This window comes from Parambassis ranga, chromosome 1, assembly GCF_900634625.1.
Source record: "Parambassis ranga chromosome 1, fParRan2.1, whole genome shotgun sequence".
Lineage (NCBI taxonomy): Eukaryota > Metazoa > Chordata > Actinopteri > Ambassidae > Parambassis > Parambassis ranga.
The window spans coordinates 18636525-18664414 of NC_041022.1; the positions used below are offsets into that span (position 1 = coordinate 18636525).

General features: G+C 42.3%; 2 protein-coding genes across 2 annotated transcripts; one reads left to right on the forward strand and one right to left on the reverse strand.

Annotated features, from left to right (window-relative positions):
* The first annotated feature begins 209 nt into the window (after positions 1 to 209).
* Positions 210 to 9804, forward strand: ern2 (endoplasmic reticulum to nucleus signaling 2). The gene is made up of 24 exons (XM_028408024.1): positions 210 to 541; positions 1412 to 1529; positions 1613 to 1646; positions 1913 to 1985; positions 2067 to 2139; positions 2281 to 2403; positions 2478 to 2579; positions 2934 to 2993; positions 3108 to 3324; positions 3885 to 3963; positions 4086 to 4236; positions 4570 to 4721; positions 4846 to 5034; positions 5415 to 5562; positions 5708 to 5812; positions 5960 to 6050; positions 6827 to 7016; positions 7091 to 7187; positions 7312 to 7511; positions 7604 to 7751; positions 7878 to 8005; positions 8135 to 8258; positions 8472 to 8539; positions 8629 to 9804. The coding sequence occupies exons 1-24, from the start codon at positions 452 to 454 to the stop codon at positions 8809 to 8811; spliced, it is 2943 nt and encodes a 980-aa protein (XP_028263825.1). The 5' UTR covers positions 210 to 451; the 3' UTR covers positions 8812 to 9804.
* Positions 9805 to 12248: 2444 nt separating this feature from the next.
* Positions 12249 to 26904, reverse strand: gna12a (guanine nucleotide binding protein (G protein) alpha 12a). The gene is made up of 6 exons (XM_028401671.1): positions 26131 to 26904; positions 22493 to 22711; positions 16209 to 16259; positions 15938 to 16138; positions 15475 to 15681; positions 12249 to 14759 (listed from the first exon to the last, which is right to left on the reverse strand). Exons 1-6 carry the CDS (start codon positions 26446 to 26448, stop codon positions 14598 to 14600), a joined length of 1158 nt encoding a protein of 385 aa, XP_028257472.1. The 5' UTR covers positions 26449 to 26904; the 3' UTR covers positions 12249 to 14597.
* Positions 26905 to 27890: the final 986 nt, after the last annotated feature.

Genomic DNA, 27890 nt, shown 5'->3' on the forward strand with positions numbered 1-27890 from the left:
ACTACTTTCGATTGCACAAAAAGCTTCTGTTGTTGCAATCACACTCGCCCCGTTGTCTGTTTCCACGTGTTCCAGGCGTTTCTGCGGCCCCTCCCCTTTTGTTCCTAATTTGCTCTCTAAATGGCCGAGGCCCCCGTCACTCAGCGCGGTAGGTCCCGCCCCAGAGCAATCCCGCCCACCTTGCTGGTTGACAGTTCGCTCCTGACGTCACTGGTTCCGTCCCAACACGGAAATATGGAATAGTGACAGGAGCTGTTGCGTTGCTGTTGATATGGATTTAAAGCGCTGCTTATAGCTGTGTATTTCACCGTGTTTGTCGGCTGTCAGCTTTCAGCCATGTCAGACCCTTGGTGTTAGCTTCCTGACAGATGGACGCAGATGCTGGAAATGAAGAGAGAGTTCGACCTTTGTTGTTAGTTCAATAGCTTTAGTACTGCGTTTGTTTACAGCTATGAAACAAAATGTTTTAGGGGTCATGGGGGCTCTGGGACGCCTGCTGCTGTGTCTTCTCCTGCTGTCCTGGGGAGGAAGACTGTTTCAGGTAAACTTTATAACGTTAGTCTGTGTGTTGTTTCTGTTGTCGTTCTGGACACGGTTTGTGTCTTGCTATTTATGCGCCGCGGGGACCGCAACTGGAATCTGAGTCTATTTCAGGCTCCAGGAAAGTGGCCATGATATGATGGGACGTTTAAAGTGTTTAACCAGCTCGCTGCTCTGCCCAGGTTGCCTAAAGAAAGTTAATACTGTGTGTGTGTGGGAGTCGTTTCAGTGTTTGCATGGTTTGCTTGTACCCCACTTACAGTATCCTGCTCTCCTCTGATAACAGTTGCCACCCCTCACTAGGTAAATATGGGTGGGAGTGGACTGATACACACAGACACACACACACACACACAGTTGCTTTGTCATGTGCCATTATTTCTAGTGACATTTCAGGGCCGTGTAATTTAAACCTTATCAAAAACTAACTGCACACATCTTAAATGTAATTATTATCTAGACTCTTTGTGCCCCAAAAGGAAGCATAGCTTCCATACATTGTGTAAAAGTTTATATTCCTGAGGATATATTCCTGAGTAAGGTAAGTGCAAACACACAGTGTGGGGTTGAGAGGACTAAGAGAATAAGGATATCCTGCTAAACAAGGAACAGAGAACAATTATTGGAGCAGGGAGTCGCTGCAGGTTTTAACAACCCCTGGCAGACCTGACACACCCGCTAACACACACACACACACACAGATAGACACACACACACACACACACACACACTGTACTCTAGCTCTCAAGCTACCGGTATGCTGAAATTTTGGATACATGACACGGCTGACCTCCCTGTCAGCTGGCTTAAAGTTTCTCTCTCTCTCATCCTCTCTGTCTCTGTCGCTCTCTTTTTTCTGGTGACCTTTCAGGTTGGAGAGGTCAGATCAGTCACCCTCCCAGAGTCCCTCCTGTTTGTCTCGACCCTGGACGGCAGTCTGCATGCTGTCTCCAAACAGACAGGAGATATCAAGTGGACCTTAAGAGAAGGTAGAGAGGGCAACATTATTTATTATACATGTAAATAAAAAAAATATAATTTCTAACATGATTATTCTGTGGAATTCTTTCAGACCCCATTATTCAAGTGCCTGTATACCTCACAGAGTAAGTAATACAGACCAGAGCCAGCTCTAGCCATTTGGTGCTCTAGGCGAGACTATGGTACAGCCCCCTAGGTGACCGCCTATATCACCTATGCCAAGAGCCTGCTCTGATACAAACACATTTGCTGGACACTTTTTTGCTGTTGATAGATTTAGTATGGACATGCTTACTTGCTCATAATTATAACTTGGTTGTTAAGGGTGTGTCTTCCTTTTCTTACCTCTGAATGATTGAATCAGTGAATTGATTGTGTGTGTTTTATACAGGCCAGGTTTTCTCCCAGACCCCAGTGATGGCAGTCTGTACGTCCTTGGTGGAAAGCATAAGGAAGGCTTGATGGTAGGGAATCCTGCATGTGTGCTTTTGTGTTGAGATATATGTGTTTCAGTCTATGACTCTCATTGTTTTGTGCATGTGCAGAAACTGCCTTTTACCATCCCAGAACTGGTTCAGTCGGCTCCTTGCAAAAGCTCTGATGGCATACTCTATACAGGTAAGACATTTTATGGGCGTTAAGTGTGTGCAGGTATGAGAAATATTCAGACATATATATATAGGCCATAATATGACTGTGTTTGAGGCAAACAGTATGGGGATACTTCATTGCTGTTTGCTAATATGTGTCCACATACAGGGAAAAAGCAGGATGTGTGGTTTGTGGTGGATCCTGAAACGGGTGAGAAGCAAACCAGTTTAACCACCTCCTCTTCCGAATCCATTTGTCCTAACGCTCCGCTGCTCTACATAGGACGCACAGGTATGTAGCATGGGTGTAGACAGCTATGTGACCATGAGTGGAGGTGCATAAGCGTTACTCTTTGCTTTTTCCAGAGTACATGGTTACCATGTTTGACACCAAGACACAAGAGCTACGGTGGAACGCTACATACAACGATTACTCTGCATCCCCTTATGATGAGAAGCAAGACTACAGTATGTCCCCACACAAACATTCAGTTGCACAGAATGTAAATACCTACAGTTTGCTTATTTAATTATTATTATTATTATTATTATTAATAATACACAATTTGAAGGCTGAAAATTTAAGATAGGCTCTCATCATATTCAACAATACTTTTGTCTACTAAGGGTTGTTTCTTGAAGCTTAGCCAGGTTTCCTTATTTGCATGAAAGAGGTCAAGAAGGAACAAGATGAAGATAAACAACAAGAAGATTTTACTAAGCACACAATGAAACTTCACAGAATACATTTTAAAAAAAGATGATATATTTATATACATTTTTATTTGTATAACTAACCTGCTGTTCCTGCTTTCCCTCCAGAAATGGCCCATCTGGTGTCGAGTGGTGACGGCCTTGTTGTGACAGTTGACAGAGAGTCAGGTAGGGGGAGGTGTGTGGTTTTCACTATGTGATTTTTTTTGTGTGCAATTGTTGCTATTTTCAATTTTCCATTCTTTGCAAGGTTTGTAAGTGTCATGATACTCTGTTTTCAAGGTGATGTTCTGTGGAGTCAGAACTACGGTTCACCCGTCATAGGGGTCTACCTGTACTCTGGGGACTCACTGAGACACGCCCCTCACCTATCCATTGCCACGGAAACCCTACGCTTCCTCACTTTCTCCACTACCAATGACCAGGCAGACACGCACACTACTTTGAAGTGGAGCTACCAGTTTGTGAAGGAGCAAGCCAGTGCTCAAACACAACTAGTGTAAGAAGACTACAATCAGTGATGATTATCTTTCTTCTTGAAAAACAAATTTCCCTAGATTTGGGTGAATGCACTTTCTTTGGTCTTCTCATAAATTAATTTACCATGTAAGATCCTAAATACTGCTGCTACACTTTCTTTGTGATGATAATGCAGATGATATTACCACATTTTAATGTTGAATTAAGGCAAAGAGATTAGCTTTGTAACTTAGTTAATAGTTTTTTGTTTTTGTTTTTTTACATTTTACCTCTACTGCATAGTGTGAAAGACATACAGAGAGAAATAGAACCACAGACATTGTTCTTTTACCAGATATGTTGCTTTTTTATTCAGTTACACTCATTTACAAAGCTGATTACAATGAGGGTTGTTTTACTCTATGATACCATTTATTGTGTGATCTAATAGTTGCCTTAAAAGTGTGTTTTTCGATGAGAACTGGTAGCAGTTTCATTGGGAAAATTAATTATTTATTGCATTGCTAGACACAAATTGCTTGCTGGCAGCCATACAAAAAAAATTAAGTGGGGAAACAACAAAGCTTTTCTTTCCTTTAGGCCCACTCTCTATGTAGGAAAACTAGACTCCCACCTCTATGCTTCGACGTCTCTTGTCCACCATGGAGTCTCATTAGTGGTGAGTTCAGTTATATAATTCTTTCAGCATATTTATCTGCAACAAGCTTCAGCAACAGATCAGGTGGAACCTAACTTAAGATACAGTGTGTGAGTACTTTGTGCTTTTTGTTGCCATGGCAGCCTCGGGGACTGACCCTGGCACGGATTGAAGGTCCAGTGACGGCTGGAGTGACGGTCAGAGAGAGAGGGGAGTGTGAGATCACACCATCCACTGATGTGCGCTATCCACCAGGAAGTACAAATAGCCAGAAAAACCACTGGCTGCTAATAGGTATACACCTTCCAACACAATCCGACCTGCTAAATACTGTAATATATTGTTTTTGTATGTATAATGCATTTGTACTGTATGTTTAACCTAATTGCTGCTTACAGTAAATGCCACAGGAGAAAAATATAAATATGTATGAGCATTGTTCTGAGCAAAGTTCTGGTTAAAGATACACTCAGTTTGCCAAATACAGTATATATATGTATGAAAGCATATTTGTCATTTAATTTCTAAATATTTTGATCCACAAATTTATCCTAAAATCTATAAAAGTTCCAGTTTCCTTGAACACAGTAGACTTTACTACTGGATCTGTGCATTTCTGTGCTGCAGGCCACCATGAGCTCCCTCCAGTTGCACACACCACCATGCTGAGGGATTTTCCAGTCACCCTGCAGCATTCTAGCGAGGCAGTCATCCCCCCTCGATCTTCTGCCTCACCTGCCTCCCCAGTCACTCCTGCTTCCTATTACCATCAACGCTACGTGAGCCACACACATATGTCACTGCTGCTTCCAATTACAGTCTGATTTGAAACGGATAAAAAAGACAACCCTCATCACGTGTCCTTCGCTTTTTACTGTATCTCATCTTTCTTATGTCCTTCAGTTTCAGACAGGTCCTGGTAGCCACGGTGATCTTAATGCTAACAGAGGAGGGGATGATAGGAGGACATCAGAACAGCCTCAAAAGCCAGCCACCATGCTGCCTGTTTATGTGACTCAGGACCGTCTGACTCTGGCTGTCTTGACACTGCTGCTAGGAGGGTGGCTTGCCTTCATGCTGACATATCCCATAGTGAGTCTATGAGTCTGTGTTTGAAAATGCAGCTAACCTCAATGAGTAGTTCTGCAGCTTTAGTGGTAGCAATTTTCATCTCTCTCTCCATTCAGGCATCATTCTGTGTAGCCATCATTTCTGAAGCGATAAACAGCTAAAGATATGTATAAACTGTGAGCTACATACCCTTGTGGGAAAGTTGTATAAGAAATATGCATTCTTATCTTAAATAGTTTGCCAATGCATTCAAAGGGTGTGATTGAAGCGTTCTGGTGCATGCAGTTACCCTCTGCCCAGCTCGTCTACTTCCAGTGAAGTTAGTTTTTTTGTCAGCCAGAAAGTCATTCATTCATCCCTTCAGAACAATTTAATGTGATCTTGTGTATATTCTTCTCCAGCGTGCAGCCCAGCAGGTGAAAGCTCAGAGGCAGCTGGAGGAGGCGTTTGAGTCTCGGCTCCAACTTATGCAGACAAATATGCAGACCAACACCCAGACAGCAACCTGTCCTGACAGGAGCATTTCCACTGACCCAACTGACACCAGTGGTAAGTCATTTTTTTTCAATAGTCTTGTTGTGGTGCCTGTTATGTGAACATTGATTGTTCTAAAGTACTGTAATGCATCCTTCATATTTTAGTTCTTTATAAAATAAGCCACATTTATGCTTGTGTCTTCACTTTCTATAACCAGATTCCCTGCATGCGTCTGCTGACCCTCCACCAAGTCCTCCCAGTCACAGCAGTAACAGCTCAGACATAGATAAAAATGGCACACCTGGGCCCAAACCCACAACAGGTAGACACCAAGCTGTGTCAAGTATCCAGTCACAAGTTGCTTTACAGTCAGCACTGCAAGACACTGTATCTGTATGATTATTATCCATCATACACAGTTAGGATATTCATTTCTATTGGATTCATTCATCTTTCCTGCTTGTTTCAGAAGGAAACAGTGAAGAGGTGCAGGTGGGAAAAATCTCCTTCACCCCCACTGAGGTGCTGGGACACGGCACAGCAGGAACTTTTGTCTTCAGGTACAGTATGTGCATTTTCTTTTAAAGCACATCATAAAGCTTTTTTCTACTATGGCCCTTCTGCAACTTCTTTACACCAGTGCAGATTATTGGAGAGGAGAAGACACTGGGCCTGGGAGCTTATTATTAAATGACATTATGCAATCATGGTGGGTGAACAGCAAAATGACAACAATAAATTAACCTCAGTTAATTAATCTATAATTACTCTAGAACTGGTGACAAGAGACAATAGATAACTGCACAACACTGTCAACAGTAGTTAGAGAGTCTGAGGGGCTCACCTGCAGCCAATTACATCCAGTCACCACAGCAGTAGAGGCACACCCATGGGACACAGAGGGAGTATAAATACAAACACGATGCCTTTGGATCATAAAAATAGGAAAGGCAAGTAAGTCCTTTTTGCTCAGGTGTGAGCCAGCATGTACAGTATGTCAAAGCCTAGAGTGGTTGCAGGTAGAACATCAGACTTAAGGCTGTTACATACTCCTCGAGAACAGAGATGTATGTATGTGTGTGTGGTGCAGTAGGAGGGCCATATGAAGAGTTCTGCACATGTTCCTTGTGAAGCCGAAACTAACTTCTTGTTCTTACCACCTCGGCAATACCAACAGATTTCTCTGTTTTCGTGGAGTATGCAACACGCTTTATTAGTTTGCTTCAAAAAAGTGTCACTAACGTAAAGAATACACATTGTTTTGTTTACTAACACTGACCCAGAATGTCTATAAAATGGTATTATGTCTTCATAGTTTGTTTTTGTTAAAATTTAGGGGTAAATTTGATGGACGGCACGTAGCCGTCAAGCGGATTCTGCCGGAGTGTTTTGAGGTAGCAGAACGTGAGGTGCAGCTCCTCCGGGAGTCCGACACACATCCAAACGTCATCCGATACTTCTGCACTGAGAGAGACCGCCTTTTCACTTACATCGCTATTGAGCTGTGTGCTGCAACCCTGCAGCAGGTAAGGCTGTGTTAGCCGTCTTAGCTATTAGTATGTCATTAATATCTCTTAATAATTGTTGTTTTTGTTTCTAGTATGTGGAGGATCCATTGTGCTTTCCTGAGCTGAATCCTATTGCTCTGCTGGAACAGACCATGTGTGGCCTCTCACACCTCCACTCACTCAATATAGGTCTGAGTCACACATGCAATAACAAATAGATAGCAGCTCACTTTTTTACTCACGTTGCTTCACTTCTTCCTTTACTCTTACCCTGACCCTCCTCTCACCCTTCCTCCATCCTGTCATTATTTAGTCCACCGTGACCTGAAGCCTAGAAACATCCTCCTTTCGGGTCCGAGTGCATTGGGTCGGGTCCGAGCTCTCATCTCAGACTTTGGACTTTGTAAGAAGATCCCAGATGGGCGAAGCAGCTTCTCTTTGCGGTCTGGAATACCAGGAACCGAAGGGTGGATCGCCCCCGAAGTGCTGCGTGATACACCTGGAAATAAACCAGTAGGAAGTTAATTCATACATTTGACAAATTATCTTAGTTACAGACAATAATCATAATGTGTTTGTGTGAATGTGAACCTCTGTTTCTGTAGACAGCAGCAGTGGACGTGTTCTCTGCAGGTTGTGTCTTTTACTACGTGGTCAGCCGGGGGCAGCACCCTTTTGGCGATGCATTACGACGTCAGGTCAACATCCTGTCAGGAGAATATTCACTCTCACATTTTATGGAGGATATACACGGTGAGGCTGTCTTTCACTTTATCTGTTTGTGTATGCAAATACACAGAATTGTTCATGCATTCTAAGGAATGCTGCTCAAATCAGACCACAACACTCAAAACAGTGTTTATATTTCTGTTCTTTCAGATGATGTCATAGCACAGGATCTGATCGAGCAAATGATCTGTGCTGTGGCTGAGTCGCGCCCCTCCACAGCCTGTGTTCTCAAACATCCATTTTTCTGGAGCCCTGAGAAGCAGCTGTTGTTTTTCCAGGTGTGTAAAGTCATCTTTATTTAGTAAAAGATGCAGAACGCTTTATATTTAAAAAAAGAAAACAGCTGCTAATTAGTGATTTTCTTTTCTGTTTTTCTGTTTGATTTTTCTTTGTGTGTGTGTGTGAAGGATGTGAGTGACCGCATAGAGAAGGAGCCAGCAGACAGTCCTATTGTGGTCAGACTGGAGACTGCAGGAAGATCAGTGGTCCGAACCAACTGGAGGATGCACATCTCTGTGCCTCTACAGACAGGTACACAGAAGCACGTCTCCACAGTGCACAGGTGCAATCCAAAAGTCAAATTGAGGCAGCTGAACACATAGCGTAGTGTTTCTGAAGATGTTTCACCACTCCCCCAGGTGCTGAAACGTTTGGATATAACATGACTGGGATAAATGGAAGTCTTCACAGACACCTGTGCATGACTACAAATGTAATAACGTGAACTCTGTTTTCATATTCTAGACTTGAGGCGGTTCAGGACATATAAAGGAAACTCAGTCAGAGACTTGCTCAGAGCCATGAGGAATAAGGTCAGCCTACATGCTTTTACATGGCATCTCTTTGGTTTATGTACAAGTAGAAAACGTTTTTACACACTGATCATTCAAACATTTTACAGAAGCATCATTACCACGAGTTGCCACCAGAGGTGCAGGAGACTCTTGGGGAGTTGCCTGAAGGCTTTGTCAGCTACTTCACCTCCCGATTTCCACGGTTACTGATGCACACATACACTGCTTTGCACATCTGTGCCCATGAGAGACTGTTTCACCCCTACTATCTGTCCCCTAATGCCAAATAGGTTTCCACATGACTCTGCACTCCACACGCATACTTAAGTAAGAGAAATCCCTAACAGTACTGTTATTGCTTTTGTAAAGCCCACACTGTTTTTTGAGGGAAGTTACAGTGCTGTGAAAAACAGTTTTTATATGGCTTGCATTGTTTGATAAATTTATTTTAATATATGTTATTTATCTATCTTCTACAAAGGCTGCATACATTTGTATTAATAATAGAGAATGTGCACTCCTTTTGGAAACAAGACTAAACAAGGATGAATACAATGATCAATATTATGTCAATATTCCAACACAATACAAATATAACTTTTGCCCATAAAAAAAAAACACAACAGAATATTTCTGTTGTGTTAAAATAAGAATGTGTTTTATAAATTACACATATTTTGTTTTAAGTATTGCACTCATATTGTGCCGAACACTCATATCATTCGGGTTTTACAAATTTAAATGAATGCTTATGGGAAATTTGAGGTGCATAAACTTGATCGCAGCACTGTACACACACTGGATTGTTTGGATGGTTTTATAAAATATAAAGCTTTTGCTGTTAAAAGGCTGCAGAACTCTCAGTTTACCACTTAGTCAACAGTCCAATTCCATCCTGCTTCCTGTTGCTGCTATGCTTCTCCTCTGTGGAAAGACTCCTGCTGTTTGTATTTAGTGTGTGTGTCTGCCTGCACTGCTATAGGTAGCTACACTGACGGTACTCACCTCTGTTATGTGCTACACATGCGGTGACAATCTGATTTATGACCAGTGTGAGTGGGCAAAGATGTAAAAAGTACTTTACCCACATCTGACTGCTTCTGAATGTTACTCAAGAGTTTGACCCTGCCAAGCCCTTTAGAAAGTTCCGTCAGAGACATGTGAAAACTCCCCATAACTGCTGGATGAAGGTTTCTTGATTGTTCTGCAGTAGACTGAATGCCACTTTTGTACTTTTTTTGAATGAGCAAATTAAATTTGTGCCAAAGAATGAAGTGAACAAACCTGTTTTCCATTTGGATTTGTCCAGGTGTCTTTACTAAAAAAGTAGCAGTAACAGTAATTTTGTTTTTGTTGAAAGTCAGACTGAAATGTTACATTTTCTGACTCCTGTCTCCCTGTGCATGTGTGAAAAACAAATGTTGCTTCATATATTGTGTTCTTTATGTAGCTTAGCGAGACAAGATGAAACTTAAAATCTCAATATAAAGCTGCATTACATGTTTCATACCTGCAGGGGGAGACATCTGCCTGTTTCATCTCTCCCATCTTCAAGTCTAATTTTTTTGTGAAATAGTGGTAGTATATTTACATATTTTAATGACTTTCAAGCCTTATACACATATATATAGTAGTATTCATTATCATTTAAACATGTCAGTGTGTGACATAGTTTGCACTTATTTCAAATTAATCTGCCTTAAAAAAAAACTCAAATTCTTTGAAGTAAATAAGATGTCTGTTAATTCCACTGACAGTGTGAAGTAAAACAGAAGTGCTTTAATGATGCACAGCCTGGAGTGCAGTGATGTGTCATGACCAAATCATCAGCTAATGAACCACTAGTTGTTTATATTTCGCTGTATGATTCAATCGTTTGGTCAGCCTGTGTGTGTGTGTCAGTGTGTGTGTGTGTGTGTGTGTGAGTGACAGGAGAGGCATAAACAGAGGGAGTACTCAGCTCATTATTAAATATCAGAGTTCAGCTGTAGGTCTAATCAAAACAGCCTTAGGGAAACATCAGCTTAACCAGAATCATGAGACCAAATTCAGTCTCTCACACACACACACACACACACACACACAGATATACAAACACACAGATATACAGTACAGTTTGAGTATACTGTATATACTCAAAGAGTTATAATAATGAAATATAAGTGAAATTTAACTTACTGTAAAAAACTCACTTTCTGTAATGTCAGTTAAAATCAGTTAAACTGAGAAATCAAATCAATTCATGAAGATTTACAAAACACTGACAGTGAGGAGGATTTATTGCCTGTCAGCTTTTTTTGTCCAATAGAAAACAGTCGCAGTAAAAGGAGCTGTGTTATCAATGTGCAGCTCAACATGCAGGCAGACACAGTGACCCCATGTGCAGTCATGTTATGTGTGTGTCAATATGTAGTCAACTATGGCCTAGAGAAACAGAATCATAGCTGATCTCTTTAAACTGCTCTTTTCTCTCTTTAAATACTTGCCCTTAAAGTTAAGTTATACATAAATATGTGTTCAATATTTATCACAGCGACCCATCCTGCATAAAAAGTGCACCTTTTAATATAAAATGGACATTCTGCCGAAAAAAGTTGTTGTTACATGAGATGACATGAAATGAATACAGTAACTATCCTGCCTGCTAACCACACATCGGTGCAACTTGAGGACAAAATGTCCTTCGCTTCCTTGTGTTTCAGAGACCACTGGGGATATATTTTTCTGCTCCCTGCTTTTTCCTCTCATCTCCTTTGTATGATACCGCAGGAGGCTGGTTTGGGTTTCTCTGATGTGTGTTTGTGTGTATACGGGTGAGGGAGGAAGGGGGGGGGGGGGATCGAAACAGGCAGAGGGATGTTGTCCTGACAGTCTCTCCATTTTGGGATCAGGACAGGAAGTGGGCTCAACAGAGGAAACATGACCTCCTCCTCCCTCCCTCCTCCTCCTCCTCCCTCTCTCCTCTTACTTTTTCTTGTATTCCCTCTTCCTCCCTTTGTCTGTCCCTCCCCCCTCAGTTTGTGCCTACCCACTCACAAGGTCATTTCTGTGCTTTTTCGGTGCCAGAGATCACGGCTGCTGTCACATGAGTTTCTGCAGCGTGCATGTGTGGACCTTAAATTACATTCTGCTCACTTCCTGTGTAAATAAATCTATGTTAACCAGTGATTTCTGAAACAACACAAACTCTGCTCGAGTTGTTTCTGGGCTCCCTCCCTCTCTCCTGAGACTTGGAGTCTGTTTTGTAGCAGAGCTCCTCTGATTAAAAGCCAAAGCAAAGGTCAGACTCTGCTGGGTAACAGAGATATGGCCCCACTTTGGCTTTACTCATATAGCCAGTGGTCTGATAGCTGTAGCTGATGAGCCTCATGTTACATGATGTGGAATGAGGGCCTCCGATTAGCCTCAGCTCTACATCAGTATGACATTACTTATCAGGAGCTTCAACTCTCTGCTGTCTGGCTTTGGAAGAGAGCATCTCATGTTCATAAATACTGATTTAACTGCCCTAGGATAAGAAAAACATATTTAAATGTATTTTTTCCCCCACATTTCTCCTTCACACGCTGAAAACATTTTTCTAAATCCTCTGCCATCTCCACCTAATCTTTCTACCATGCCTCACTTTCCACCTCAGAGGGTCACAGACTAATGCTTTGCTACATACACATTCAAAACACACACACACACACAGATGCCCACACTGAGAAAATAGAGAAACAGCATGTCAGCAAACGGCAGTGTATTTCACCACAGAGCACAGAGCCAAGGCAGTGGGAAACAAAAAACAAAAGTAGAGGACCTTCCTTCTTTTTCATCCTCTGCCTCTATCCTGCTCGACTGTTTGTTTGTTACATCGTCGTTTCTCTTCCAGACTTTTCCTTTCCGATCATTTCCTCTCAGACACATCCAGTGCAATGACAAGACATTAAAAAAAACTTGTGTGAGTAGGAAAAGGTAGGTTAGTTAATGACGTTACAGCAACATACCAGTGACAGTAGATCTGTCAGCATGTATTGAAAGGCATATACACACAGTGTGAGTCAAATACTTACAGTATTCAATGTACAGGAAGTATGAACATGCACAATGTACACAGACACATTACACAGTTTGATACACTATTATAAGGCGTGTGCTCATGGTTGTGCGCTGTACACTCAGGGTGGGAAGAGCTGCAGCTGTGTCCTACTGCGGCGTACCAAAAAAAACGCAAATCAACACTTTCATTTTACTCATGGTAAAAACATACAAGAAAGAACATTTTAAAGAAAGTGATCCTGGTGACTATTGAAATCATATAACAGAAGATCTCAGACGTGGCTGTGGCCTGCAGTTCAACCACCATTATGAATCAGTGCAGAAGGCATGTTTAACTGGCCGACAGGACGTTCATTTATGCTACATTACCATTTCACTTCAACATTTTTAGAAATATGGCTGCAAATAGTGATGATTTTCCCTTAGTGGCACAGACATATGCATCCTCCAGTGAATCTGTTGGGTAATATTTTGCAGTAAATCTTTTTTGGCCACCTCAGAATGAGGTATTCAGAATCTAGATCAATCTAGATCAATAGGGGAATCAGTGATTGATAAGTTAATCAGATAACTGGATTGGACTTTTTCAACATTAAAAGGCAACAATATTGTTCATGCTGAATCCTGACTGCAGCCAACAATTATGACTTCTTATTTGCAGAAATTTTGCATTTGAACTGAGCTAAACTAAAACAACAATCTGAAAGACACTAAAAAAGTGGTGAACCCGAGCTGGCTGATTACCTGTGCTTTTGTTATTCCTTACCTCTCCATTTTTAATAAAAATAAATATAAATCAGTGCTTTCTTAAATGTTGAAAATAGTGATATCTTCATAGTACTTGATTTCAGCCACAAATTTAAACATGTTCAATTTACAAGAGTAGTACAGCAAGTTAGCTGACAACTACAGAGAGGACTATTTAGACTGGATTTAAGCTTCTTTTTTTCTTTATACGTACAAATGGCTTTCTTTTGTCACTAATTATTCTTTGACGTCTTCCCACCCTGACTGCAACACAAATCCAAAATGGCCGCCAGAAACATGTATAGTTTAAGGTCATTTACAGTTCAACCCTGTCATTTTCTGCTGTTCCTTCCAGGACAAAAGAAGTGTAACCATATCCCAGAGCCTGCTGCTTATAAGCACCTAAAATAAGACTCAGGTTAAGTCTAGGCTATTGTGGCACATCGTCTGGGATGCTGGTGGGAAGACAGATGAACCATAATTCAACTAAGCCTAGACACTGTGTTTCTTTAAAGCCAGATGAGTCTCTAATTTGACTGTCTACTGTTTCTGCGGGAGAGAGAGGAGACGAACAATCTGTCCATTGTGCCAGAGAGGAGAGGAAAAATAAGACTTCAGCTGTTCGTCTCTTGTCTGATGTTGGGAAGGAGAGAATAAACACGAGAAGAAAAATTTGTCTCTTTCTTTGTAAAAGTTCATTGACAGGAATACTTGTGCAACCTTATCACATAGCACAGCATATGACCAGAACTGACCCGAACCCTCACCCCTCTCCCTCTGTCACATGTCTTTTTAAGACAAGGCATTTTTCAGCTTGCTCTGAACCTTCTGTCCTTCGTACTCTTCCTTCTGCACTGCTTCCCTCCTGATTCTCGTCACACAGCCTGAGCTACATTTCAGGCAGCAGTCTCACTTGGTTTAGTGACAGGGTTGTCAATAGTCTCGTATATACATATACATACATGGGTAAAAACACTTTCAGTGCTCATGTCATGTAGTCCGTGCTTTCCTCTGCATCTTCTCTTCTTTGTGTAAAAGCAGGTCTTTCCAGGTCTCTCCAGCTTACACACTGTTATGCAGGTTAAATGCAGGGTTTCCACAGGGGGCTGACACAGGTCCACATGTCCAGAGTCACTTCATGGCTCCACAGGTTCAGAGTTCAGCCAAGATGTGTGGGTCAACTACAGGCTGTAGTGTAAGAGCAGACTGTCTTCAAGTCCTCAAGGCCTGTTTTCATGGCTGGTTTCACAGTTTAGAGTCAGAGGAGCTGCCGTCTGTGGCCTTAAGGTCACTGCAGCATGATATCTTTGAGGTTTTCCTGCAGGATGGTGTCCTTGACGGCGTGAAAGACAAAGCGGATGTTCTCTGTGTCGACTGCGGTGGTGAAGTGGTGGAAAAGAGGCTTCCCCCGGTTTCTCCTCTTGCGACTAAATGACTGCACCAGGAACGCCTGGAAGAATCAGAGGAGTGTCAGAGTCTGTGTAAGTGTGTGAACACTGTACATTCTACACTGACTCTGAGGAGGGGACAAGTTACAGTCTTCATCCTCGAAGCACAAGCTGAAATACCAATATATATATATATATAAATATATACTATATAATAGTTGCATGTTGGCATTAGTCAGAGTGCTGTCTGTGGGATTTTAGCAAAATATTAAATTATCTCAGTCTGTAGTGTCCTTTGAAAGTGTCCAAATTGGATGGAGTGGCATTAATGTGCAATCTCTGTGTGAAACAGGCTGGAGAATGAAAATATGCTGTATCCCCCTTGCTGTCACCATGAGCAACAAGAAACAGTAACAAGAGAGGAATTAAAGGGTGAGTGTGATGTTATGTTTCATAGGCCACAGTAAAATGCAGAGTCCTTTAGCTGCTGCTGACGTCTTTCAGATGCTTTGGGTTGGACAGGAAAAAAAGAAACACCATTATGATGATTTCATGCTGGCCATATTACTGCTATTGCAGCAACCACTCCGTCACTGTGACACTCCAGACTGTGTCATTTTAAAGCATCCATAATTCTGGACAACTATTATAAAGACATTTCCCCACAGGGATTACAGGAAGAATGTTTCTAATTGTGGGAGTGAAATCTGTATATCAGAGTTCATGTATGGTCTGACTTCCGTTGTAAAGTGGTGTAAAGAAGGTGTCTCTGTGTACCTGTACGTCCTCCAGCCTGCGCGAGTCTCCTCTGAACTCTGGAAAGTTCTTGCGGATGTCCACCGTGCGGATCTTTTCCACCAGCAGGTCTGTTTTGTTGAGGAAGAGGATGATGGACACATTGAGGAAGAGCTTGTTGTTGACAATCGTCTCGAAGATGTTCATACTCTCCACCAGACGGTTTGTCCTACGGTCCTCCATCAAGACCTGGAATCACACACACACACTCAACTTTATCCTTTGGCTTTTCTCAATGATCAAGGATACAGTTGTCATCATATGACCGTCGACTTTATCCAGAGCCATGACTGGGAGAACAATCACCTTCCTCAGCGTGGCACAAAGAGAGCTTTGTTCAAACCTTAAATGTTGTCTCTCTGATGAACATTTCATCATTTCAAAAGTCAAGAGACAAACATTTTCGTAGCATCAGCATTATAAAATCAGACACGTCCATATGTACCTGATCATACTCTGACGACGACACCATGAAGAGTATGGATGTGATGCCATCAAAGCACTGGAACCACTTCTGCCTCTGAGACCTCTGCCCTCCAACATCCACCATCTTGAAAGGGATCTTTTTGATGACGAAGTCATGCTCCACGATGCCTTTAGTCGCCTTCCTCGCAAACAGAATGTCTTGCTTGCTTGGAATGTAGTTCTAAAAAATAAAGAAGAAATTGTAAGGAGTGAAGAAAAAGTAAACTTTGTAACCAGTCAGCGTGACTCACCAGCTGTCCAATACGATCCAAGTTATCCAGGAAGTATTTGACTGACTCGCTCTGCAGACAAGAAGGGAAGAAAAAAAAAACATTACAGCTGCAACATGGACCTGAGTCATCTTGTTACGCAACTTAAAAGACCCAAATGATCCAATTATAGCACTTTATCTGATTATCAGAACAATTTCATTTCTTGCATTTCTCCCTCAACTAATTCTGTCTTCTGCAGAAGCTGTCATCCTGCAGTTATTAACTCAATAATCAATACTACAAAGAACAGGAGCCATGTGATCAGCCATAATCATAGTTATTTCTGTAACAAACATTAATACTGTGTTTTCATGTCACAGTCCTCAAAAACATTCAAGAACTGTGTTTCACCAACAGCCCTTATAAACAGTGTACATACCAGCAGCAGCAGACAGACTATCATAGCAATTAGAAGGTAAACATTTTAGCATACAGGCAGGAGTTGACCTAATTTATATAAGGTATAAAAATCAATTAGCAAACTCTTTGATGTGAGAAATTTGTGTAATAATCCATTAAAGCGAACATCCTGCCCACACTCATTTCGTCATTACTCCACCATCCACTGCAGAGTAGTAATGTGGTTTAAGCACACTGAATCAGATTACAAAGCTGACGCACATTTTAAGAGACCACTAATTGATTTTCATACTGGTTGGAAATGAATGGAAACCAGCAGGAACAGAATGACAAGTTCTCTACAGCACAGCAGGCTGTGTTTCACATCGCACTGGTGCTGCTGTGCTTAATGGTGAATGGGGATAAAACTCACATTTTGAGCTGAAACAATAGGTACATAAAGTTCAAGCTGATTCCCAACAATAGGTTAAAACTGAACCTCTCTTCCTCCCTCGTTCTCTTAAACTCACTCACATTCAACAGGAAACAGCTGTGTGTGTGAAAACAGTGGGGAGAGACATGGGGGAGGGACGGATTAGCGAGTCAGACACAACCCAGTTACAAAGTCATTTTAGCACTGCCGTCACACACAAACACACACATGCACTACAACAAAGCATTATTCTGCTCTAAACCAGTGCTGACAGCAGCTTGCCTCAAACTTTGCAGATGCTTTTGGCTTCTTTTAAACTCATCAACCAGTACTAAACACTAAAAACTTTTCATGTCAGCTCTGACATGCTGTAGAACAACCAGGAAACATGACCCCTGTGTGAGTGAGATGTGAACCTGTGACCCCGCCGCTGACCTACAGTGTCACAGCAATAGGAAACACAAAGCAAAGCACTCCGATTGGATGAACAGGGCATGAACGGCTGAAGGGACTGGTCAGAGGGAGAGGCAGGGAGAGGGGAATTCCCAGAGATGAAGGGATACGCACACAAAAACACAGACACAGACACATGTGAGCATGCTAACATGCGTGCGCACACACACACACACACACAGATCATTTCTATAGACACTTTAACTGCCATCATCAGAAATAAAGGCAGTGCTAGCATCAAACTAAGTTTATTTTATTAGGCCAAGGATGGATGATTTTAGTGCCTTGTAATGCAGATCTGTAGGTCATAAACTGTGAAATACAGCTCTGTGTGTGTGTGAGAGAGAGAGAGAGAGAAAGAGAGATTGTGTATGTGTGTGAGTAAGGCAAGAGGAATGTCTCCATTCATGGCGTGTATGGGCAGATTAGTGCCTTTATCAATGCAAAGACCTGAATAAGCTCACATTCTGCAGTGTGTGTGTGGGTATGTGTGTGTGTGGACACCACAGGTATATGTATAAGTGAGGTCACAAAAAGAAAGAAGACAGAATAAGGTTCATTCAGAGTGATGATGGATAGCAGGGACATATATACAGAGCACATAAAATTTCTTTAAAAAACAATTGACTGTCAAAATAAGAGGAGGATAAGAATGAGCTTCTCAAAAGGGAATGCAACCCTGTTGGGTGTTACCATGAACAAATAATAGTCCAAAATCTTTGTGATTGAGGGGAAGAAATAGTTTTGTTATATTGGTAGAGGGAAAAATGATAATTATAGTTTATTTAGGATAGGTTAGAGCAGTTTACATCTTTACCCCGTACATGCTCACAGGGGGCTGAAGACTAGCAGAGCTGTCACAGGGTGAAAGGCTGGTCGTCAGTCTACCACAGGCCACATGACCATTTTATGCTATGAAATATTTGTCTTTGTTTAGAGCATTTCTAAAATGAGTTTTTGTGTTCAGTGTCCTTTGACTGCTGAATTCAAGTGAGTTGAGTTCTGCCTCAAGTCCAAAAAAACATCTGTACCAAATTTGCTGCAATAAGTCAGGCGATCGGTGAAATATCACTTTCACATGAATAGACAACCTGTTGCTCTGTTCTTTACAACCAACCATCATCAGATGGATCTGCCCCTCCCCTCACTAAAACAAGTGAATTCTTTAATCGTGTACATCCACACATTAGCACGCTGCGACAGAGGAAGCGAACGCAGCACATAGTCTCAGAGCAAGTGTGAAATCCTGACAGAGCTCCTCGCTGACAGCAGCAGGGAGAAGCTCATGTACAACATACGTGTTATAAGGTGTTGACGAAGATTCTCAGGGGTGTTTGTGTGTGCATGCTCCAGCGTTTATAGCCTCTTTACAACATCTGGGGGCTTCAAAGTTCCCTGTGTGGTGTAAAGTCTAAACCCACACCTTCTTTACTCGGTCCGTACAGCTGGCGACAACATCCACAGTTTACCAAACCAGTCTGATGGTTGTTGTCGAGTGTTTATATCCTATACCAAACGCTGCGTTATCTGGGTGTGGTGGGAACACAGAAAACCCAGCAAGTAAACAAAATCCCTGCATGTGCTCGCCTTTGCTTTGCTTTTCTCTCGCTATCTTCACTTCTCTCTCAAAGCCTCCCCATCCCCCAGCTCATCTCTACTTTCCACTCCCTTTTCTTTCTTCCCCCCTCGTCGGACTCTTTCCGCCCTCTCCCCTGTCTGCCTGTGGCCTAGCTCCAGCTGTGCCTGGGAAAAGCTGACTGTGGTATCCCCGGAAAACCTCTCAGAGAGTGGAGAGAAAAGAGAGGCAGAGGGTTATATCAAACTCAGCACATTTACTCCACAGTAGACATTTTCTTAGAGCAACAGGATAAGGCTGGGTAGCACTTTTTCTGTCTTTCCACTTTTAAAACAGGTTGCACAAGACAATGTCCAGAGAGAGATATAAGGAAAAGACACCACCTGAAATAAAAGATACGGACTCAAGCTGCTACAGAAATGTAGTTGCTGAAACAGCAGTGGCTGTGACAGGACGCTCATGGTAGCAATTACACTGCTTAAAAAAACAGAACGTGACACAAGCAGTTAGTCAAAGCTCATGGTGGAAGTCATAACTCAATCATCCATCACATCCAGAGATCCACTGAGAAAAAACAGATGTACAACTCAGCTGAGAGGTGCAATCAAAGCATACACGGTACAAAACGTGCTGCAGCCTAAAGGTCAATTTACCATTCTATATACAGGGTGAAGGATTATGGGAAAATCTATGCGCTGTCCCTCAACTATCAAACAGCGTGTTGCCGTCCCTGGTCGACTTAGTGTAGATATTGAACCAAAAGGGGTATGACCCAAGCAGAGGTCACTGCTAAGAAGAAATGCATATGGAAAAGCAAAATGACTGACATGCCACAAACACAAACAAAAGTTGTAGTTGTGAGCTGAACAGTCTTGGATTCATTGACCGATTGATTGGTTGACTGGAAGCGTGTTTCTGTATCTGAAACTTATGTACGTATGCTCTGGACTGGCCTTCATGACGCACTGCAGGCCTGTGTAGCTGTAACAAACTAACTTTATCTCTCAGACTCTAGATAAGACACAGCAGTCTGACCCAAAGTTGTGCATCTCTCACACACACAGACACAGAGTATGTTAAGTGAGAGAGAGAGAGAGAGAGAGAGAGAGAGAGAGACGGAAGTGGCTTCTGTCTGACTCCAGATTGTTTTGTCACAGATAAGTATGTAACAGTGTAAAAGGTCAACCTAACAGCCCCGAGCGGACTGTAAAAGCTGCTGTGTCACTTTAAATGACGTCCAAACATTAAACTATAGCTGCCGCCAATGCGGAGCAAGAAGCCCAGCTGGCAATGCCAAAGCTCTGAGACATTTGCTCTGTTGACAATATGGTTAGAGAGCACTCACAACATTCTGATGAAAGCGTCATTAACAGTGTGTCTGGCCCTTCACAGAATATTTGTGGACACTTGTTGAACTAAGTGTTTCTCTGGCTGCTGATTCCTCATGAACTACAGTAAGTGGCTACTGGAAAAAGGACAGTCTGCTTAGGGTAATGTGCAGTATTATGTCAAATGATGGTAGATCGGATGGATAGACGTACTTATAATCAATAAGATACAGCATGTGTGGCAGCTCCTACAAGAGATATGAGCCTAAAAGTAAAGGTAGTGAGGAACCAGAACCAGAACATTCTTTAGTTATAATGGTTAAAGCCTGGTGTAAGAAAGGCATTCTTTTTATTGAACCCTCCTTTAAAAAACACCCTGTAGCATTTTGAACAAATATCCTACTTTATTTTCCATTCATCCACTGTGACTAGTGTTAGAATAAAATAGAGGAACCGTCAGATGTGTCGTACCCAGAGGGGTTGATCAGTGTGTGTTTAATTTATTAGGGTTAAAAGGAAAAAGGAATTGCACCGTGTGTGTTGGAGCCGTTTCAGATAGTGTTCTTTGCATGAACAGTAATATGGGAGATGAAACTCTGCAGGGCTCCACTCCACCGGCTCCGTTTCCAGTCAAGAAGAAAATAATTACACCTTTGGAAAGTCTCCCAACAAGAAACCAGCAGAGCTAAGTTAGCCAGAAAAAAACAACAAATACTTCCTCAGTCAGTGCAGCACTGAGCAATTTACCCTGACTTCCCCTTCAGTTGGTGGGTCAAAATATTTATGATTACATTCCACATGCTTTCTGATGTGTTCAGCACATCAGTGATCAATAAATCAGTGAAAACTGGCTGCGGTAAATAAAATAGGGTGCAAATATCGACTGCCTTTCACTGCAGGCGAACAGAACAGGGTAAAAATACAAAGACTATAGTGCCAAGCTTTGTATTAAAGGCTATCTGTTGGCAGCAATTTGACAGCTGACAGTAAAGGAGATCCAAAGTCCCACTTATTTCATTTTTATATTGACATGAAATAGTCACAGTAAAGTCCTGCTCGCTCACTATTTGGCTACTATTTGAATGCTGTAATACATTACAGTGAGTAATCTCATAATTTTTGACCAAAGAATGAAATGCAGGCTGATTTTTAATGAAGACATTCATTAGAAGATTTAGTATTTCAGCAAGTGGTTTTTGGAAACATCTTATCATTTAATGAATGGGTTTGGGGCATTCAAAGAATATTAAATACTTCAGAAAACTTTCCCAGAAGGTCAAAATATGATCAACAGAATAGACAAGCATGCTAATATTATGTACATATACATATTATTATGTATTATGAAACATTTAGTTTTTTTTTAGCTTTTTTCTTTTTTTTTTCTTAGTCTATGCTCTGTAGCAGGACCTGTATGTATGTATGTATGTGTTTTTTTTGGACCTCCAATTTATTTGTTACCACAAGTTTGTCTGTGTTTTAGTCTATAACAAAAGACAGATAGTCAAGAGCAGACAGCAGCATGGAGGCCAGAGACTATTCCAAGTTAAATATACAGAGGGTCTGATATACAATGACTGGGACTGGATTTGGCTTTGGTTTCATTCTGGTAACAAGAAGCCTGGATGTGCTGGATAGAAACTGGTGCATGTAAATAAAAACAAATGCGTCAAAAGGACACACACTCATCACGCTTTGTGAGTCGTACCCTAGCAGTATCAGCTGTTTCCCCATTATTGCAGAGCCGTTTTTGGTTGAAATAGCATTTCTGACTTAAGCTGCCTGGACTCCATAGTGCATTCCTCCTTCCCATACTGCAAGTCGCACAGAGGGTGAGGAAATCTTGTGCAATAGCAGCGCTAACTTAAACCTGCGAGGTATGTGAGTTCACTGGGATAAACAAACACAGGGAGGATTATATAGCATACCTACACTAAACACTACACTACACTAAAGTGCCTAAAGCTGTAAAATAAATGCAAGCTTGTATGATGGGTAGTTTAAAATGACTTCAAATGGACAAGGAAGTGAAGAACTTCACATGTGGCAGTGATGAAGGTTCATGGGGCTGTGCAAGGAGGAGAAGGAGGAGGAGGAGGGGGGGGTATTACCACCACATCTTTAATCTACTCACCAGTTGGAACTCAGAGCGCCGTGCGTAGGCCTGCTGTATGCCGGCGTCTGCCCAGAGCGCGCTCAGCGCCATCACATACAGCTGAAACTCGCTGGGCTCGACCCCCGTTGCGCCTACACGTCCCTCCCACGACATCACCAGCATGCCCTGCTTCTCGTTCTCACAGCTCTGCCAGCTGATGCCCAGTTTGTCCCGGGCATCCACCAGCACACGCATGCCCTGCAGAAACACACACACACACACAACATGACACACCAGAAGAACAGCTGCTTTTCTTACTGTCAGCAATATTGTACAGATATTTCCTGGCCGCACAGAGAAAAAAAAATCATGTGTGCTGCTTCCTGGGAAAAATCAGCACTGTGTCTAGCATTACGAGTAAACATGGAGAAACTTTAACACTGAGGCAGATGTGTCTCACTCACAGACACTTAAAACACATGCATGTGTGGCTGCTGGTGGTTTTCTGAAGAGAAACATGTGGACCGATCTGTGTGGGAGGTCTCATCCTGAGTGTTCAATCTTAACCAGCACACAAAGACAGATATTCACTTTTATACTTCTATTCTGTTTCAACAATGACTAAATTGTTCTGCAGTTATTTCGGTGTTTTATTGACAGCAAAAAAGCTTTCAGACTGCAGATTAGAGAGCTCTGTGTCTCACCATCTTTGTTACAGTCCGAGAATGATGATCAGACACTCACTTCACACAGACACTGGACAGCTGTGCAGAGACGAGAAAGGAGACGCGTCTCTTTCTTTATTTTGAATGAGTTCCTGTTCCTATCCTGGAAGAAGTATTTATGATCCATTATAGCCAGGTGAATAACAATTCCTTGTAATGTGAAGCTTATTTCATCAAAAAGTTCAATATCTGCAGATTATTAAAGCCTACTAGTTTAAATGCCTGTTTTATTGATTAAACAACACGCGTTGTGTCTGAGAGGTCACCGTTGCTTTGGGGATGTATACATGTGTCTGTCAGTGATTCATGACCACCTAATTCCTTTGCAATAGTCAAGTTTATTTGTGTAGCTTAATCCCACATTCAATAGGCTTCCCACACCCACAACATGAACAGCTCCTGACCCAGCTCAACCCTCTTCTTCACAAAGACGAGGAAAATCCTCTAAACAACCTCAGACAGGAATGTTCAAACAGAGATTCCCCTTCTGATGATGGATGTGTGTGCAACATGGGATGTGTCTAACACAAGCTACAACATGGGATGTCTAGGATGTCTGTTATGACTCAGAGGTATGGTGTACTTTTAGGTCTGATCACCCTTTCTTCAGAATGAGTGACATGAACGACAACCTAAACAAGCGAGGAAATCCCAGACAAAGACACCCACACGGCTATAGTGTGACACACATGCAGCTACAGGCAGTGAAATTACTAATAGAGAGTCACAGTGAGTGAGCCGTGACTCACGTCCAGGCTCTCATATGTTTCTGTGAATGCCGAGATGAACCATATCAATTTCCTAATCTGCAGCATTTGTTGCATAATCCTCCCTCCATATTCATGTCTGCGTCTCTTCCTGTGTGCCTGCGTGTTTACATGGCTGTCTGCCGCTCAGCAGAGAGCATGGCTCAATTCTACATCAAATACTTACAAAGTTCACCAGACCTCCTCCTGAAGCCAAGATATGTTGCCGTCTTTTGCCCAAATTTGGAAGCTGATAGCAGAGTATTCCTCACATTCACACAAGTTAATCTGAGACTTTCAGGTAATATAGATTACATATAGACACAGATGCTTTACTGATCTGATCTGGCAGCTGGCACTCATGTTGAAGACCACACCTCCTGCTGTAACCCTGTGTATAATTAATCTTAGCTCTGGTTTAACAGTGTAGTCTGCAGAGCTTAATGATGATGTTTACTAAATGATTTGTGAGTCTTTCCCCTAACATGGAAGGTAAAATTGGGAAACAGGCTTTGACAGAAGATCAGCTCTTAAAATTTGTATTTTTTTTTGTCACTGGTCCTCACAGGCAGATGAAAATCTGATGTGTGAGCTGATGATTGTCAGAGTGGTGGTGTGGTCAGCAGCGTTGTTAACAGCTAGATGGCTGTGTCTGATTTACAGCTCTGTTTCATTTGTCACTGTGTCATAATTATAAAGTAACTGCTCTCTTCCTGTTCAACCCATGAACTGCACTGACCTCCTCCTCCTCCTCCTCCTCCTCCATGTGAATGATGGGACTCAACAACACAACACACAACCAGCGACTTTCTGCCTGACTTCATTAGGCAGGGTGTAGCCAAATACTGCGTCAAGACAGAGAGGAGATCACATGCTCAGATTAGAAAGATGTGGTTTTGTTTTTTTTAATGCAGCGAAAAATGATTCAGCAAACCTACAATCTGAGGTTTGACAGAATGAAACCAGGTGTTTTAGGATCACTTTGATGAGCGGTATAACAGAGATTTATCCCTTACTGCAGGTATAATTACTGAGAGTCAGTAAGCAGGACCACACCTGAACTCCACCTCTGTGCTGTTTGTGTTGGAAAAAGCCTAATTGTGCCACACACCTGTGCGTTCTCTTTCTGCTTTATCCCTTCTACCGTTTCCTGCCTCGTTCCCACAAGGAGATTCTCCACACCTGACAGCTGATTCTCCGTCAACACTTCAAACCACAGACAGCAGAGCAGCAGCAGCCCTGTGATTGTGAATATATGTTTACAAAAACACAAGGTTTTTGTATATTGTGATGGGCATTTTTCTTAATAGCAATTAAAAAATATCAGCAAGCTTTAAAGCATTGAGTGTAAGACAAGTGAGCCCCTGCAAGGCATCATTTTAGGCATGTTTTCCTGGTTAAACTGAACGTATAACGCCCATCAAAACAACTTTTAAATCATGCGATCACTTGCCTCGCCTCTCGAAACATCGTGCATTGTGTGTGTTTTCCGGAGGTTGCATGGTGGTGAAGTGTGGGTGTGTGAGAGGATTGTGTTCATGATCTGACCGGAGACAGGACCGCCACTGTATGAGCCTGTGTTTTTTGGGGGGGTGGTGGTGGTGCGGTTGGGTGGAGTGATGGTATTGAAGACTGTCTTGTCTGTGCAGGAGTGCAGAGGCTCTTATCATCTGTTGTCATGGGGTGTGTGGCACTCAGGGCGGATGTGCTCATCCCTCAGGAATAGTCTGGTATTGTTAGCTGGTGAAGGAGGCCCAGCCATGACCGCAAACAAAGGGACAGTGCGCGCGCACACACACCAACACACACACACACACACACACACACACTTGAGGATAAAAATATGTACTATGTCAACAGACCTCTCTGTCTGTGTGTGTGAGTGTGTGAACCTCAGTTGTGGATGAAAATGGAATCCTATTATTGATTAATACAGCCTCGATTAAGCAAATTATTGTGTCCATAAAGAGCAGAAACAGAAAAATGTCACACATTAAGTTGACACCTGGTATAGAAAGTCTTGTATCCTGTATTTTTCAGTGAACTACTCAATTAACTGACTATTCTTTTATCTCTGGTCAATATGTCTCCTTGATGTTACCCTACAACAAGTTTTACAAGTTAAAAGACCAGTCTTAAATAAGTATAACAGAGCACTTGTTCTGAGGGCCCCTGGCTGTGGGTTCCCATGAAGCCTTGCACTTACCTTCAGTATATTTTCATAGATTGTGTCCCGGAAATCCAGAAGCGCTTTCTGATCAAACTCTTGCCCGTTAATGATGCGCATCTGTTTGAGGAATGTGGACTTTCCACTCTCTCCGGCCCCGAGCAGGAGGATCTTCACCAGCCGTCGAACGGCTCTCCTCTCCCGGGCTATCATCGCGTCTATCTCCCGGCTCCTGCGGCGCGCCTCCCGCTCCTGCGCCGCGTCCCTCTCCCGGCTCCTCTCCTTGCTGCCGCCCGCTTCCCGGCTGGCCTCGGCCGGGAGCAGGCAGCGGCTCAGGGTGCGGACCACTCCTGACATGGCGAGTCGTGGGGGGAGAGAAAAAAAAAGTTCACCGAAACTCCAGCAGTGGGAAAATGTTCATTATAGGCGAGTGACCTCTGGGATGGAACTGGCCCAGTCCGGCTACATCAACTTCAGATCACAGGTTTCCAGTGGATAATCAATACCGTCTACATTTAGTGCGTGAAGCAGTTATCTAGTCTCCCACCGGCAAACAACCCGTGTCCATCTTGGTTAGACCGCGCCATCAACAGGAACCACTCCGGACAAAGAAACAAAAGGACAAAACAAAAGAAAGTTTCAAAGGTTTGCAGGAAATAAACAAAGGGGACCTGAAGTGTCCATCCAAAGAACAACAACAATGCAGACAAGGCTGAGGCTGCGGTGTCACACGCATGGGACAAACTCCTCCAACACAGCCAGCGGTGTGTGAACTTGAAGAGCTCAGAGGGACGGTCAGACTGATGGTGGGGGGGCGCCCTGAACCAGCGGGGCCCACCGCCAGGGAGCGCCCGCGGACACAAAGAGGAAGCCAGAGTGATAGATGTGTTTCTTTTCTTGGTTTGTGCCATCTCAGGGGCTAAAATATAAAACGAACAAACAAACAAAGAAAAAAAGAATAACAGTTATGACAAGAAGTTACAAAATAAAAACACAACTTTGACATGTTTTCTTTTGGTACAAAGACACATAATACTTCCCACAGTCCACTGTATAGTTTTGTACAGTCAAACATCTTGTGACGTCCTTTATACACTTTAAGATTCTGTGATCTGATGTGAGTCTGGGGTGTAGCTATAAACTGTTGTTCATGCACATCTGGACATGACAACAGAACATTCTCTTAAATCCATAACAAAATATACTTTATGTTAAAACAGTGGATGCATATGTCTCAGACAGGTGTATTGTCTTTTAATCCTGAATTCAATCTCTGGCCAGGCCACACACCATGTATGGCATGTCAGTTCGAAGCTCCTTTAGTGTCACAAAGACAGCAAAGTGCTAAATAAATGCAGATCATTTACTGTGTCCCTTCCATCCAGATCAATTACTTACAATGTCTAATATAACCAGCTGAATAAAAGATTTGTATTCATCATGTTAGTTTGCAGGAGCAGCTCTTTGTAATTCAGAGCTGGTAGCTTTTATCCTGCTTCGATTCATCTTGGGACACTCAAAGGATCTTTTAGTGAAATTAGTGCAATCACATTTTTCATCGGCTTTTACTCAAACTGCTGTGTGATTGGTTTGTCTGTCAGACTAGAAAAATGCTTTGAATAAAAACTCCATCAAACTTCACACAGTAACTAATGGAAGATATTTTAGTCTGCTGCATTTAAAGCTCATCGTGTTTGAACCATTGTAGTAAAATGTCTTCTACATCTCCAATCATCAGAGTCCTGATAAGATCAATGTTTCAGAAAACACGGTGTAAACACAACGATAAGGAATCCACA

What these genes read in the sequence shown, in the direction of transcription:
- gna12a (XM_028401671.1), bottom strand. Translation starts at nt 26,448, where the DNA reads ATGTCAGGAGTGGTCCGCACCCTGAGCCGCTGCCTGCTCCCGGCCGAG. An exon ending in GGCGCTCTGAGTTCCAACTG is followed by an intron (nt 16,260 to 22,492) that starts GTGAGTAGATTA and finishes TCTTGTCTGCAG; the next exon opens with AGCGAGTCAGTCAAATACTT. An exon ending in TGGATCGTATTGGACAGCTG is followed by an intron (nt 16,139 to 16,208) that starts GTGAGTCACGCT and finishes TTTATTTTTTAG; the next exon opens with AACTACATTCCAAGCAAGCA.
- ern2 (XM_028408024.1), top strand. Translation starts at nt 452, where the DNA reads ATGAAACAAAATGTTTTAGGGGTCATGGGGGCTCTGGGACGCCTGCTG. An exon ending in CAAGTGGACCTTAAGAGAAG is followed by an intron (nt 1,530 to 1,612) that starts GTAGAGAGGGCA and finishes GAATTCTTTCAG; the next exon opens with ACCCCATTATTCAAGTGCCT. An exon ending in AGCAGCTGTTGTTTTTCCAG is followed by an intron (nt 8,006 to 8,134) that starts GTGTGTAAAGTC and finishes GTGTGTGTGAAG; the next exon opens with GATGTGAGTGACCGCATAGA.